Consider the following 13,452-nt stretch of genomic DNA (forward strand, 5'->3'; position numbering starts at 1 on the left):
GTGTTGGAGGAAAAGCAGCTAGTAGGAGGCCAGTGTAGTTACTTAAGGCGGAAAGTTATGGGATTTAGCTTAATATCAAGGGAGTGTAAATGAGGAGGAAAAAAAGAATTAAATGTATAATCCAACAAGAATTCATACTAAGTGTGTATGGGAAGGAGATGAAGATGAGAGAGTTATAATTAAATGGTGCTGATTTCCTATCCAAGAAATGTTTTTATAAAGTTATTTCCTATCACCTTCTTTCAAACTATCAGAGAGCTTCTAAATGGAACCTCAAAAATACAATGTGAACAGGACATAAAAGGATACTTGTTTTTGGAGCTATATTTGCTATCATCTTGCACATAGAGTTCCAAGACAGGGAGGACTAAGAGAAGCAGACAAGTACTGTCCATCATGTTTAGAACGACACAGGGGACACCAAAGGTGGGAGGTCAGGGGAGCAGCAAGAAAGCCTGGCTCAAATGCAAAGCTGACATTTGTTGTTGCCTTCAAGAAGATCTGCCAAGTACACAGGAAAATACAAACCCACGTTGTAAGTCTTAGAACCTCTTTGAGTACTGTTTTTTTTTTTCCTCTAGGTTTCTAAGCAAGCTCCCTGTCAATTTCTGTTAAACTTTGTTTTACATAATCGGAGTTTTCCCATTTCCTTCAAAATACATTGTCTTCTCTACGAATTTGTGTTAAATCTTTTCTTTGTGGTATTACCTCAGGAAAGAAGAGCTGTCCAGTAGAGTTAGCAAAATTGAGTTCTAGGTTTTTCCCAATAATTTTCCAGTTAACAGAAACATTTCCTCGACCAGGAGGTGTTCTTACCACATGGAATTGCAAAATTTCTCCTGCAAATGAAATGTACAGACTGATAAATGCTTAATAGAAAATAAGCAACATCTGAACTCAACAAAACCCAAATCCCAAACATGCAACTATTATGGCACCTTTTCCAAAAACATTACAAGACTGTTCTGTTTCAAATTTTCCAGAAGCTTCATACATGCTTATTGTTTATTAATAACACAGGGATCCCATGTTTAAGTATTTTCATTTAGATAGAACTTCAAGAAGTTCAATACGTAAAAGTTACCAAAAGCACATGCTAAAATGGGGAACACAAACTTTTATACACTCCAAAACATGCACCAGAACACAAATGTTCTGTAATTTAAAGAAATTAATAAAGTCCTTATGGTCAAAACTAGTAATAACACAAGTAAATTCTTCCTTCACTTCTCCAAAGGACACAAATTCCTTACACTGATATGCAATGTGATTTTACACAGTGCATGCATAAAAATGCTTGCAAATACCTGAAAATCACATTTCTTTAAATTGTAACTTACATATACCATCAATGATTTTGTTTTATAAAAAGAAATACAAAGGAAAATGTCAAATTTGTACATCAGCCTCTGTAACTTCACCAAAGTTTTCCTTCCTGGATAATTGAGGTATTTTAGATGCTTCATAGTTTCCATTCCTGGTTTTTATCCCCACATAATACTTTGTAAAATTGAAGAAAATCATGACAATCATTTCTTTTAAACTGCTGAAAGTGGAAAGTAAGTTCCTAGGGAGTACTGCTGATGGCCACATGGCTTGCTGAAAATGCACTTAATTCAAAAGTCTTATACAATAATGAAAACAAAGTACACTAATGAACTGTATTACTAAAAAAATAATTACTTTTGGGGCACCTGGGTAGGTTGGGCTACCAACTCTTGGTTTTGGTTCAGGTCAGGATGTTGGAGTCATGGGATCGAGCCCCACATCCAGCTCTGCATTCAGCATGAAGTTTGCTTAGGTCTCTCTCCCCCTCCCACTACCACCTCCCCTCAATCTCTCTCAAATAAATAGATAAATAAATCTTTAAAAAGAAGTTTTAAGAAAATAATTACTTTTATGAAATGATATGAGTGGTGTTTAGAGGGCTTTAAAAGAACACATCTTATTTAAATTTTGTGGCACAGATGTATAGTTAAAATCCCTGCATATTCATGGAAAATATCACTATTACTTAGTTATACAAATAAGCAAACACTTCTGACATTTTTTAAACAAGGACAGGAGAAATATGACAAAATATAAACATCTTTTTCTATCTTTTAAACTATAATTTTTATTTCTGAAGATAATAAAAGAACAAATATTTCTAAAATAGACTTCTTCTAATATGATGGATTAATTAATTTAGAGATTATCTTTAATTTCAGTTACTAAAAAACACACTAAAACTTTCATACTAAATTTAAGCACACATAACGTTAGTGCAATGAATTATCTGGGGAGAACAGAAAACAAGGCAAAGGATCAGAAAGATTTCCAAACCACACTTCCTCAAACACTTCAATGTATACATTTTTAAGTGTTTCAATACAAAAAAAAATTAATCACCATTATATTAGTAGACTATGTCTTGGGATTTTTTTTAAACCATATAGGGACTGCTAGTTAGGAATCAGATTGTTTCAGAGTTACTGAAAGCCTGTGCAATCAGCCATAATTGCCAGTTATCATTGAAAAATTGTGTACTTGTATAATTCATATGAACAAAATATAGACACTACTATGAAATCCTAGAGTTCCTCTATTGTACACCTTGCACAATTTCCCATAGGGTAGCTTTGTATTAAACAAAGAGTTTATTACTGAGAGACACAAAGAGAGCTTTGGAGTAATTAAGCACTTTCACCTACAGTGAGGTCTGGTGACACAAATAAAAATATTTACACAGTCATGGTTTTTCAGATTTTTTTAAGTGACAAAACTTTAATACTTCAAGAAGAAAATAACAGAAGCTTGATCCAGTGCTAAAAATGCATTATGAACACAAATGGCAAGAAAACAAAATGTAGGTCAATAAAGATCCATGTTGATGGGGAACTATTAATCATAATAATAAAAAAGGATTGCAAGATTTTACATGGAGAATTGGGAATAATATACCATTAAAAGGCAAAAAAAAAAAATGAAATGCTATGGAGAGAAAAAAAGTAAAATTCTCCTACAAATTCTACATAAAAAAGCCTCATAGTCTAATATCACTTAGTCAGCATCACCTTTAAAAATTAAACAAGTTACCATGCAAGTAACTTGCAAGGAAATATTGCAAGAGACACAATTTGAAGCAGTCCACACACACACACACACACACACACACACACACAAATAAAAGATAAAGAAAGTATTCCTTGAATACAATTTTGTAAGCTGAGTCTATTACAAATCATATGAAAAATCATGAAGAGTGTGCAAATTTTCCAAACAAATATTCAAAATGGAGGTTGTGACTTTCCTCGTTAAAGCAGACTCCCAGGACCAGGTCTATTAAAATGTCTCCTGGGAAAAATTACCAGAAAGTTACCCTCTACCTAGATGAGGAGTCAAAGAACAGTCATAAAAAAAGGAAAGCTAAGAAACAAATCCTTAGTCTTTTAAATATAAAGGAAAGGACCAAAAGAATGTCCCAGAGAGAGTAGGTTATAATTTTCATATAAACATTTTCTTGTGTGCTATGCTATCTTCGAGTGTTTGCCCAGGATGAAAGCCTAAATAGGGCCCGTACCCACAGAAGAGTCTGATGACATTACCAGAAGTCCATCTTGATATAAAATCCAGAGTCCACCAAAAGTTGGTGATACATATCTTCAACTCTAAAATGGATCTGTCACATAGTATCTAGGCCTAACCTAATGCAGATTATGAAATGTAAACATAAAATGTATTTTAATAACCCTGAGTGTTTTGTCTACTTTTATTTCCCAAAACAAACCAGGAGTTTTTCTAAAAGATAAACATCAACTACACTGTAATAATAATGGAAAATTAAAACACAGGAAATGTATTTTAACAGATATATGTATACATGCTATATACATGGACCATCCAAATTAATTGCCCTCTACAATAAATAGAAGATGACTTAAACTATAGAGATATGAATACTGTACGACACAAACTATCAATAAAAACAACCAAGAGGGATCCCTGGGTGGCGCAGCGGTTTGGCGCCTGCCTTTGGCCCAGGGCGCGATCCTGGAGACCCGGGATCGAATCCCACGTCGGGCTTCCGATGCATGGAGCCTGCTTCTCCCTCTGCCTGTGTCTCTGCCCCCCTCTCTCTCTCTGTGACTATCATGAATAAATAAATAAAATCTTAAAAAAAAAAAAAAAACCAAGAAAAAATTGAGTGTTTCTAATATAGCAGGTTCTATATTTTTAAAAAGAATTGCATTTCTTGTTCCAATCTTTGTCTAAAAACATTTCAAAGTGTCTCTGAAAAAAAGGTAAATTTTTAAATCCATTGAATACGACATGATGATTACGATGCTGCCAAGCTGGATGACTGAATGAAACACCTAACATGGATTTATAAAGGGCACACGTATACATAGTTTTCAACCACAGTAAAAATCTATTGTCCCATATTTTTAAATTTGCCCATTCCATTTGAAAGAAAGTAATATTTACTACTGGGCATCTGTCCAATTGCTTTAGCATGAAAAAGAGAAACATAATTCTACTGAATCCAGTACATTGTTAAACACTAAAGCAATTTCTCCCTATGAACTGAAAATGTATTATTGTAGAATCAGAAGTTCAGTATGGTCCACATTTTAAATCTATTCACATAAATGAAACTCCAACACTTGGTCAAAAGCAGTGTTAACATTGTTTAAGACCACAAGGCATGATTTTTTAATACTATTTGTTAGGCAGTTATCTTGAAGAATCACCATTAAGTTTTCATTAATTCACTTTGGTAAACATATACACTTGATACACATTTCTCTATACAAGCTTGTGGTAACATAAAAAATACGCACAGATTCTGAATTCTTGAGGTTCAATACAGTGGCTTTAAAAAAATTAACTTAGACTCTAGAAAAAACTTGGGAATAAAGGCATAGGAAAGGAATAAAAATTCACCTCAGTTTTTATGTAGAAAATATGAAAAATCTAGGGAGCACACAAGCAAGCAATAAAAGCAACTCAGTGTTTTCTTTCTAGTACCAAACTCATGCTCAAAGAGTAATATGATAATGCACATTTTTTACCAATTTAGGCCATGGCCATTTATTTTAATTACTAATCAAAGAGGAAACTCTTTGAAAAAAAACATATTGATATACAAATTACAAGTCCATAGATAATGCTTTTGATTATCAGCAAAATTAAGATATAAGTTTCTAGAAAGGCTTATTTGAACTTCTTACCTTCTCTTTCCACAAATCAGTAGCAAACACTTTATGGATGGGCATTGACTTGAGGCCCCTACTTTGAGGAACACTGCTTAAAGGCCTCTACATCCTTAGGTACCTGCTTCCCACCCCAAATTCTCCTTTAAAATCCTCTTAGAGTTACCACTATTTCCTCCAGTCTATTTGGTAATCTGATCTCACTGGTTGCCTATGGTATCATGAGACACAGTAATTATTTTCTTTCTGATAATTAATGAAAACACACTCTTATCTTAGTCTCTTCCCACCTCTGGCAGAGCCTTCTCTCTCTCCAAAAAGGTCTTTTTCCTTTCCTAACACCTTAGCCTTGTGTTCCATACAGCTCCATCTTTGACACCTTGCTTTTATTCCTCTAACCACAAACACCTTATTAATTTTCCTGAGTTCAACTATTATCTCTAAAAAACCAATTTCCACCTCTAACATGAGATAGAGTCACTTGAAATATTTACCAGAAGTTCCTGCAAAGTTGAGTTCTGCAGCAGATTAAGTTTCTTCTCACAAATTTTCTTATAATATGGGCTCTGGATTCAGACAATACTGGGGTTAAGTTACACTATGAATAACTGTACTACTTAATTTCTCAAAAATGCACTCTCCTTGTGGGAAAATGAGATGTATACCATTATACCCGCTTTATAGGACTGTTGTTCAAATTAAGTATAATAATGTCCAGCACACAGAAAACACTAAGTATTATTGTTGTTATTACTAACATTAATTTCTGCAGTGACTTTTTATTTGTATTACAAATAATTTTTTGAGAGTTGATGATCTGTCTTTAGAATGGATTCAGAGCAACCTGTTAGTCATTTTTACTCGCTACTGCTATGACAGCATGAGATTCTAAGCCCCTAATAAAAGGAAAGAGTGTTGGAAAAGAGCTCAGACATTTGCATTGGTAAGTTAAACTCGCAAGTTGGGAGTACAGTGAAGTAATGCACACTAAAACATATTACATTTCCAGCACAGCAACTAACGAGCTATATGATATTGTCAAGTCACCTAATCTCTCTGCCTCTCAGTTTTCTCATCTGTAAAATAGAAGTCCAAATACATGATACATGTTCTTGTCATTTCTTCTCTATTTATTCTTTTTTCTAAACACAGACTATAGTGAAACACAGGCTATAAATACCAGTTTTATCTCAAACAGACTTAGTCAAAGACTTTAGCAGTCATCTACACTGCTAAAATATTTGAAGCTAAAACGAGTCTATATATACAAAATCCTACGTATGACATAAAATATTAAGTAAAGATTCAAGAAAATTTCTATTTCTTAAGGAAAAAAATTGACACTTTCTAATTTTTTTCTAGTTTGGCACTTCACTTGTAAAATCTATCAAAACAATACAAAAATCCAGGCTAAAATATTCTCTAATTACAACCTACTATTTGTTTTGGATAAGGAGTCAGTGTTTCACTGTTTAATATCAATTACTACCACTAAGTACATATACACTTATTAGGAACTGTGATAAGTGTTCATTAACTCATGTAATCCTCACTACGAAGTAAGTAATACTTGTCATTTAACAAATGAGAAAGCTGAGCCTCCCTAGCTTGACTAACTCCTAAAACTGCATCAGTGGAGGGAAACAAGCTAGAATCTGCAAGGCTCCTAAGTAGTTAAACAGACCCCTTCCCAGCTAAGCTCCAAGCATGCTAACGTACACAGCTCTACAAAGTAATGAAAGGATTAAAAAACAAACAAACGAACACAACACACTGGAAACTTTAAAAGAGTAAGCAAAAAATGACCTCCATAGAAAAAAGAATGAATATGCTGAGCAAAAAAAGGAACCCACCTTCGTGACCTATGACAGATCGGGAAGCCGTCTGAAAGCTAACAATTCCTGCCACGTTGTCATTGGCCAGAATGTTCACTCTCACAGTGTCAGAGCTGGGCAAAATTCTACTTCCCCCTTCAGTGTACACCAAACTAATGATGATGCTTTCATCATCCTCTGGCTCAGAATCATCTAAAATGGCTAAGATGGCGGTCTTTTTGGTTTCACCTATAAAAAAATTAATAGAATAAAAACCAAAGTAACAAAATCATCAACACAGAGAATCCACAAAGACCCAAAAATTACTTCCACTTCAAAAAGTTAGGTACAAATATGTAAATGAATATTATGAGCAATATCAGTATAACTGTAAGCAAATGTTGTATGGTAATCTATATTCCTTCACATATAAAACACTGTAAAATTTTATTAATATGAACAGATTGTAGAGAAGGACATTTTGAATTATGGAAAAATTTAATGGGTAAAATTATTATTTTTTAAACATTTTATTTATTCATGAGAGACACAGACTGAGAGAGAGGCGAAGTCAGAGACAGAGAGAGAAGCAGGTTCCATGCAGGGAGCCCAATACGGGGCTCCAACGCCCGGATCATGCCCTGAGCCGAAGGCAGACGCTCAAGCGCTAAGCCACCCAGGCGTCCCTAAAGGGTAGACTTATTTCAAAGAATCGCAGTTTTATTCCTGGTCTTTTGCCTAGAACAATGGCCCAGCTAGTAAAAGTACTTCTAAAGCACCTTCTGTTGAGAAACAGATCTCTCCCTAGGTGAATGTAGTCTCTCTCTCATTCTAGCATTACTGTGAATAATGGGATTCACACATTATTTCTTCAGGTAATCAAGCCAATACCTCCCTGAAAGATTAGGAACACTAAGAGAATGGTGGTCAAAATGGCAAACAGGAAAGGGATGGCAAATTCCAAGTGAAAGAACCAGCCCGAATGAGATAAGATCTTTGGAAAAACGAGATGACAGCATCAAATACCAGTTTCCAGGATGTGGGTAAATGAAGGAAGGAGGTAAAAAGGGAATTCAGAAATGAGTGACAGTGACAAGGCTCAAGCAATCTACTTTTCAATTTGGTCTAGGACCCCACTAGCATATAAAGCATCAGTGAACACCCCTAAACTCAACATGGCTTCTGCAGTTCAGCCTATTATCCTCCACCTATTGCTTTGCCACTTTCTGGAAAGATGATGAAAGAGTGAAATGAGAAAAGGCAGGGAAAAGGAGAAAGGGGATATGAATGCATGTTCTCTTGTGACCCTGCTGCATTTCATCAATTCACAGTATCAAGACTGCATCAAAAGATTATAGATTACCTAAGAATCTAGGTTCGCTATTAAAAATAGTCCATTTTGTGTGATGCTAAAGTTACAATTCAAGGTAATACTAACTTGTATAATGGTATTACTTCATATGAAAACTTTCATTGTAGTTACTAAAGCTACTGAAAAAAATCTAACTTCAAATTTTCAACTCCAGTCATTCTCATTAAATTTCCATTATTTTATTTGAAATAAGAAGAAATGTTACCAAATACCAACCTTTATCCCAACCTCCACCAAGCAGATCATATTCCATCATTACCTAAATGATTTACTAGGAAATAGCCATTATAGAAATGTGACATACTATTTTTAAAATGTACTCTAAACACAATGCTTATTAGGTATTTCAAAAAGTATACTACATATGAATCATGATCATGACCCCCAATTACTGTTTCCAAAAATAGTATACGCAAAAAAGTCAAACAAACAAAAAAAAGATGCAATGAATTGCTCTAAGACATGGAATCGTGAATACTCTTATTTCCTTCATTTTTTGTATATAGTGAGTATACATTTTTCTTATCAGAAAAACACTGCTAAAAACTATATGGAATCTATAATTGCCCAAATCAGGATTTAAACAATAAATAACTTTCTCCACCCAAAGATGTTTATTTGAACAAATGAAATTTCCAAACTTTCAAATATTAGATGATTCAGCCATTCCTGAAAAAGAATCAGTGAATCTGACCCTAATTGTCATCTCTAGGCCAAGTTATCTTTAAGTATATTATTCACAAAAATTTACAATAGCTATCCCATCCAAGCCTAAGAACATTATTATAAATTGACCTATCCCTATGCTTAATTTAATATGAAAGAAATCATCAAAGTTCATACTATTTATGCTACTTTGCTATTTATGCAAAGTTCATACTATTTATTATGCAAATTATTTTCATTGAAGATTATCCTGTGCAAGAAGTACTGGTAACTAGGAAAATGAGTATTAACTGGGAAGCTCTTTTTACATGTACTAGACAAATCAGGATAAATCTTCAATGAAAATAATTTCTAAAGATAAACAGTATGAACTCTGGCAATTTCCCTTAGAAAATTAGAATTTGCCTTAGAGTTGCCTCTGTTGACTTATAAGCACTGCTAGTACTATAAAGGAATAAAATCCATACATTCCTTGAAAACCTTCTCTTTTTAATAAACTAAAAGAGATACACATCATCCTACATACGTCATGGGTCAACCATTAACAATCTAACTAACTTCTTGTTTAAACCACGTTGCACTTACATATATTAGCAAGAATCTACACAGTAAGAATGGCCATTATCAGAAAAATTAACTATGACAACTCTACTAGGGGAAACTGAAATCCGTTTAGAACCATCACTTACCTTCAGCAAAAGTCAGAATATCTCCAGCACCTATAAAATCTAAACCTTCAGTGGCAGTTCCACCAACAACACGCCATTCAACTGTCACCTGACCTAAGCTGCCCCCCGTTCTGTGGATCATGAGCTCCACTGTGGTTTGGGGCTGCTCCTGAACTTCCACATACGAGCCATCTTCTGAGGTATTGGGACTGATACTGTAGATCACAAACACTCCAAAGGCATCACCATTTAGTGCTATGACAACTGTAGAAGTATTTGGCTGTCCTATGGTTGGTTGGTTTTTAAAATTGGCTGTGATGTTCATGAGGTGAACTTCAAGGAGAGAAATTAGAAAACTCTCATCCATCTCTGGGAAATCATCAGGAAGAATAGAAACTGTGAGATTTGCAAATTCATCACCTTCCAGCATTATGGCCCATTGCCTTGTCACAGGCTCATAGTCACTCCCAGCCACAGCCTGACCACTAAACAGAGACGCTACCCTGGTCATGTTTTTCCTGTAGGTCCAGGAGTCTGAGTCATTAACCACTGGACTGATCCATGATGTCATCCAAAAACATTGAGGGCCCTCAAAAGCACTGAAAAAAGAAAACGCTGAGCATGCATGTTCTTTGAGACATACAGTGGCACAGGCATACTGGGGTTCCTTCATTGCCGAGACATTCACCCAAGTTCTCCACAGCGGGTCAGGCACCCCTTGAATTGGCGATTCATAGTAGGACAGTAAATCTTGACCTTCCTCGACTGCAAGAGCCACTACATCAATATCAGAAGTACTGTAGAACAACAACAGCCGACCAAAGTGCCCTCCGCTAAAACATGGAGTAACAATTAAAAGACAGGTTAAGCACTCAAAGCAATCTGCGGATTACATAGAAAAGGAAAATATGGACTGCAGTTTCCACTTTTTTTTAAAGTATGTAAAGTGAAAGTACAAACACAATCATGTTCCTTAAATATATTTATCTTTCAACATTTTATTTTCTCATGTAAGTGAATCTTGCCGATTTTCAATTAAACAATCGTTATTGTTGACCAAGCTATAAAGAGGTTCTGCAAGATATGCAAATCTTGTTTCAGAATTATCAAACAGAATTAGAAAATGAATTTTCATTACCAGATTGCACTGAAACAAATAATGATAATAGCATGAGTGCACTGTAAGAAAATGCAATTACTTGCCACCAATTCCCAAGACCCCTTATTCTCTATTTCTGAAGGAGTTCAGTGAACTTTACACTGCCTCTCACACACACAGAAAAAAAACAAAACAAAACTGAAAACCAACCACTTCATGCAGCATCTGAATATTCTTTACTTTGGAAGCTAGTTGTATTGAAGATCTAATTCAAACAAATCATAGATTAGAGCAATAACTTTCTGTGGTTACAAAGCCCAGTGATGTATAATCTATTATCTATTTCACTAATAACAGGTATGATAAACATATTGGGCTTTTCATATTGACAGGCAAAATTCAATTAACAAATTACCAAACCTATAAAGTAATTTACATTATATAACCACCACCAAACCTAAATTATTTAATTGCACAAGAGGTCATTTCCCACCACCCACAATCCCCATCCCCCCACAGATGCAAGCTATTATTTCATATACCTTCGCCTAACAGTTATGTTAGCACAGGAACTTCGCTCCAGAGGCTCTTGAACACGATAAACCGACTGAACAAAGGCTACTGTACCATAAGGATTATCATTGGCAGGAATTACAATATTTGCCACTCGATCTAACCCGATAGTACCTCCACCGGAGGCATCGGTTAGTTGCACTTGGATAACCTAAAAATACAGTGAAAATTTCCTTAACAGAATCCCAGTTCTGAAATTAAAATAACAATGATGCAGGTGGAGAATCATCAAAATACAATTCATACAAGGACAAGAACAAAACATAATGTAATATGAATGGACTCAAAAGAATTCCCCCCATTACATTTATAAACCCAATATGTAACAGAATAATACATTATCAGCTTTTAGTAATAAAGCACGATTATACATAACAGGCCATTTAAATTTCTTAATATTCAGTTATATAATTTGTGAATCAATTTTAAGATCCTTGTTTATAGTCACCATTTCAATAATACATTTTTATGTCCATTCTATACGTTTTTTTATTTAGAGAAAATACTGCATGTATGTTTCGTAAGTAGCTAATCTATTATGTTTCATTTCCCACATTGTCTTAAATGGAAATTCTCACAAAATTTAAACCAAAAGCCATCATATCATAACACTGCCTAAATTCAGAGAAAAGGAAAGAGAAGTGTTTTATATGTATTAACTGACATCTAATATTTCAAAACTGAAAAATGACACAGTTAGGATTCCAAAGAAATGTTATGGACCTCTATGAAAACTTGGTATTATTAAAAATAAATGCTATTAAAAGTAAATGAGACCTAGGCTTTAATAATACTTGAATTTCATAATATAAAATTATCTTCAGTTAATATATGTTAGTAATGAATCAACTTTCCTATTGAGACTCTATTTTTATTTGCCACCTAGCTTCTTCATCATGAAAAATAAATATCAGGAAGATATGTCTAGCTGGTATTTGTCATGTAGGAAATATTCAAAATGATCAAACAATAAATAAGTAAATGAGTAGAAAATCAAAATCTAAACTTAATTAAGACTGGTTCACACTCAAGCTAAAAGGGACTCTGGATACAAACAAATTAAGAGTTTATATGAAAAGATATATTAATCACTAAACAAAAAAGTGGAAAAATACGTCATTGTACAAAAAATTTACATTAATGAACTGTGATATATATATAAGACCTTGTAGAATATTGTTTTTGTTTATCTGTAAGAATCACTTTTACACTACCATATTTTGAAAATTCTTGCAGAAATAATTAACTTGACATTCTCTATAAATGCCACAACAGCTATCTGTTCTAGTCACTATAAGACAAGGTATAATTTACAGTGTCATTCTATACTAGCCATTCCTCTCACCTCTTCAATCTCCGGAACGTCGTCAGCCAGGACCTCTAACAACAAGGTTTGAATGGTTTCCCCAGGGGCAAAGGTCACATTACCTGAGACAACTCGCAGGTCACCAGTAGCAAGCTGTCCATTAATGGTGGCGACCCACTGAACAGTAACATTGCCGAGTGTCCCAGAATTTCGAATTATTGGCAGGTTTACCTTCACTGAGTTAAACTCAGGTTCCTCTACAATAAGTTTAGTAATCTGAAAACCTGAAGGGCAGAACAGAATTAATTTCAAATATAAAGTGAAACTGAGGCAACACAAAGCTAACCATTATCGCCTAGAGTTGATTGTTTTTTCTCCTACACAGTCTAAATATAAATAGCTAAACCCCCTCAAGTCAGAGTAGCATGCTGTGATACTAATCGTTCAGGCCTGCCAAAATTTCCACATTATTACTCATTATGACAGAAGCAGAAGTTACAAACTGAGAATCCCACAGCGGTCAGGCATGTATCAGTCATTAGTGAAGTGGGTCTAGTGAGTTCTGTGGCTAACTGCTGGTCCACAGAGGCAACTGCTATTTTGCTCTCACGACTGATGATATGCAGGAAGGGAGGCACAATGCTGCCAGATTTCCTGCTAGTCAAGAAAGCCCAGAAATCCAGATTTTTGTGTAAATTTATGCAAATTAATTTTTGAAAGAATTGTCAAAGATCCACAAAACACATCTAGAAGCCAGAT

At 34.6% G+C, this 13,452-nt stretch overlaps 1 protein-coding gene across 1 annotated transcript in view; it reads right to left on the reverse strand.

Annotated features, from left to right (window-relative positions):
* The window catches only part of ADGRV1 (adhesion G protein-coupled receptor V1), a 518,581-nt gene that overhangs the window by 397,999 nt on the left and 107,130 nt on the right, over nucleotides 1-13,452 (reverse strand). Inside the window, exons 31-35 of the mRNA XM_038532347.1 lie at nucleotides 12,733-12,977; nucleotides 11,357-11,538; nucleotides 9,737-10,548; nucleotides 7,049-7,258; nucleotides 709-839 (exon numbers count right to left, since the gene is read on the reverse strand). Coding sequence (XP_038388275.1) covers nucleotides 709-839; nucleotides 7,049-7,258; nucleotides 9,737-10,548; nucleotides 11,357-11,538; nucleotides 12,733-12,977 — 1,580 coding nt within the window. The remainder of the gene's footprint in view (nucleotides 1-708; nucleotides 840-7,048; nucleotides 7,259-9,736; nucleotides 10,549-11,356; nucleotides 11,539-12,732; nucleotides 12,978-13,452) is intronic.

This window comes from Canis lupus, chromosome 3 (genome assembly GCF_011100685.1).
Source record: "Canis lupus familiaris isolate Mischka breed German Shepherd chromosome 3, alternate assembly UU_Cfam_GSD_1.0, whole genome shotgun sequence".
In the NCBI taxonomy this organism is placed as follows: domain Eukaryota; kingdom Metazoa; phylum Chordata; class Mammalia; order Carnivora; family Canidae; genus Canis; species Canis lupus.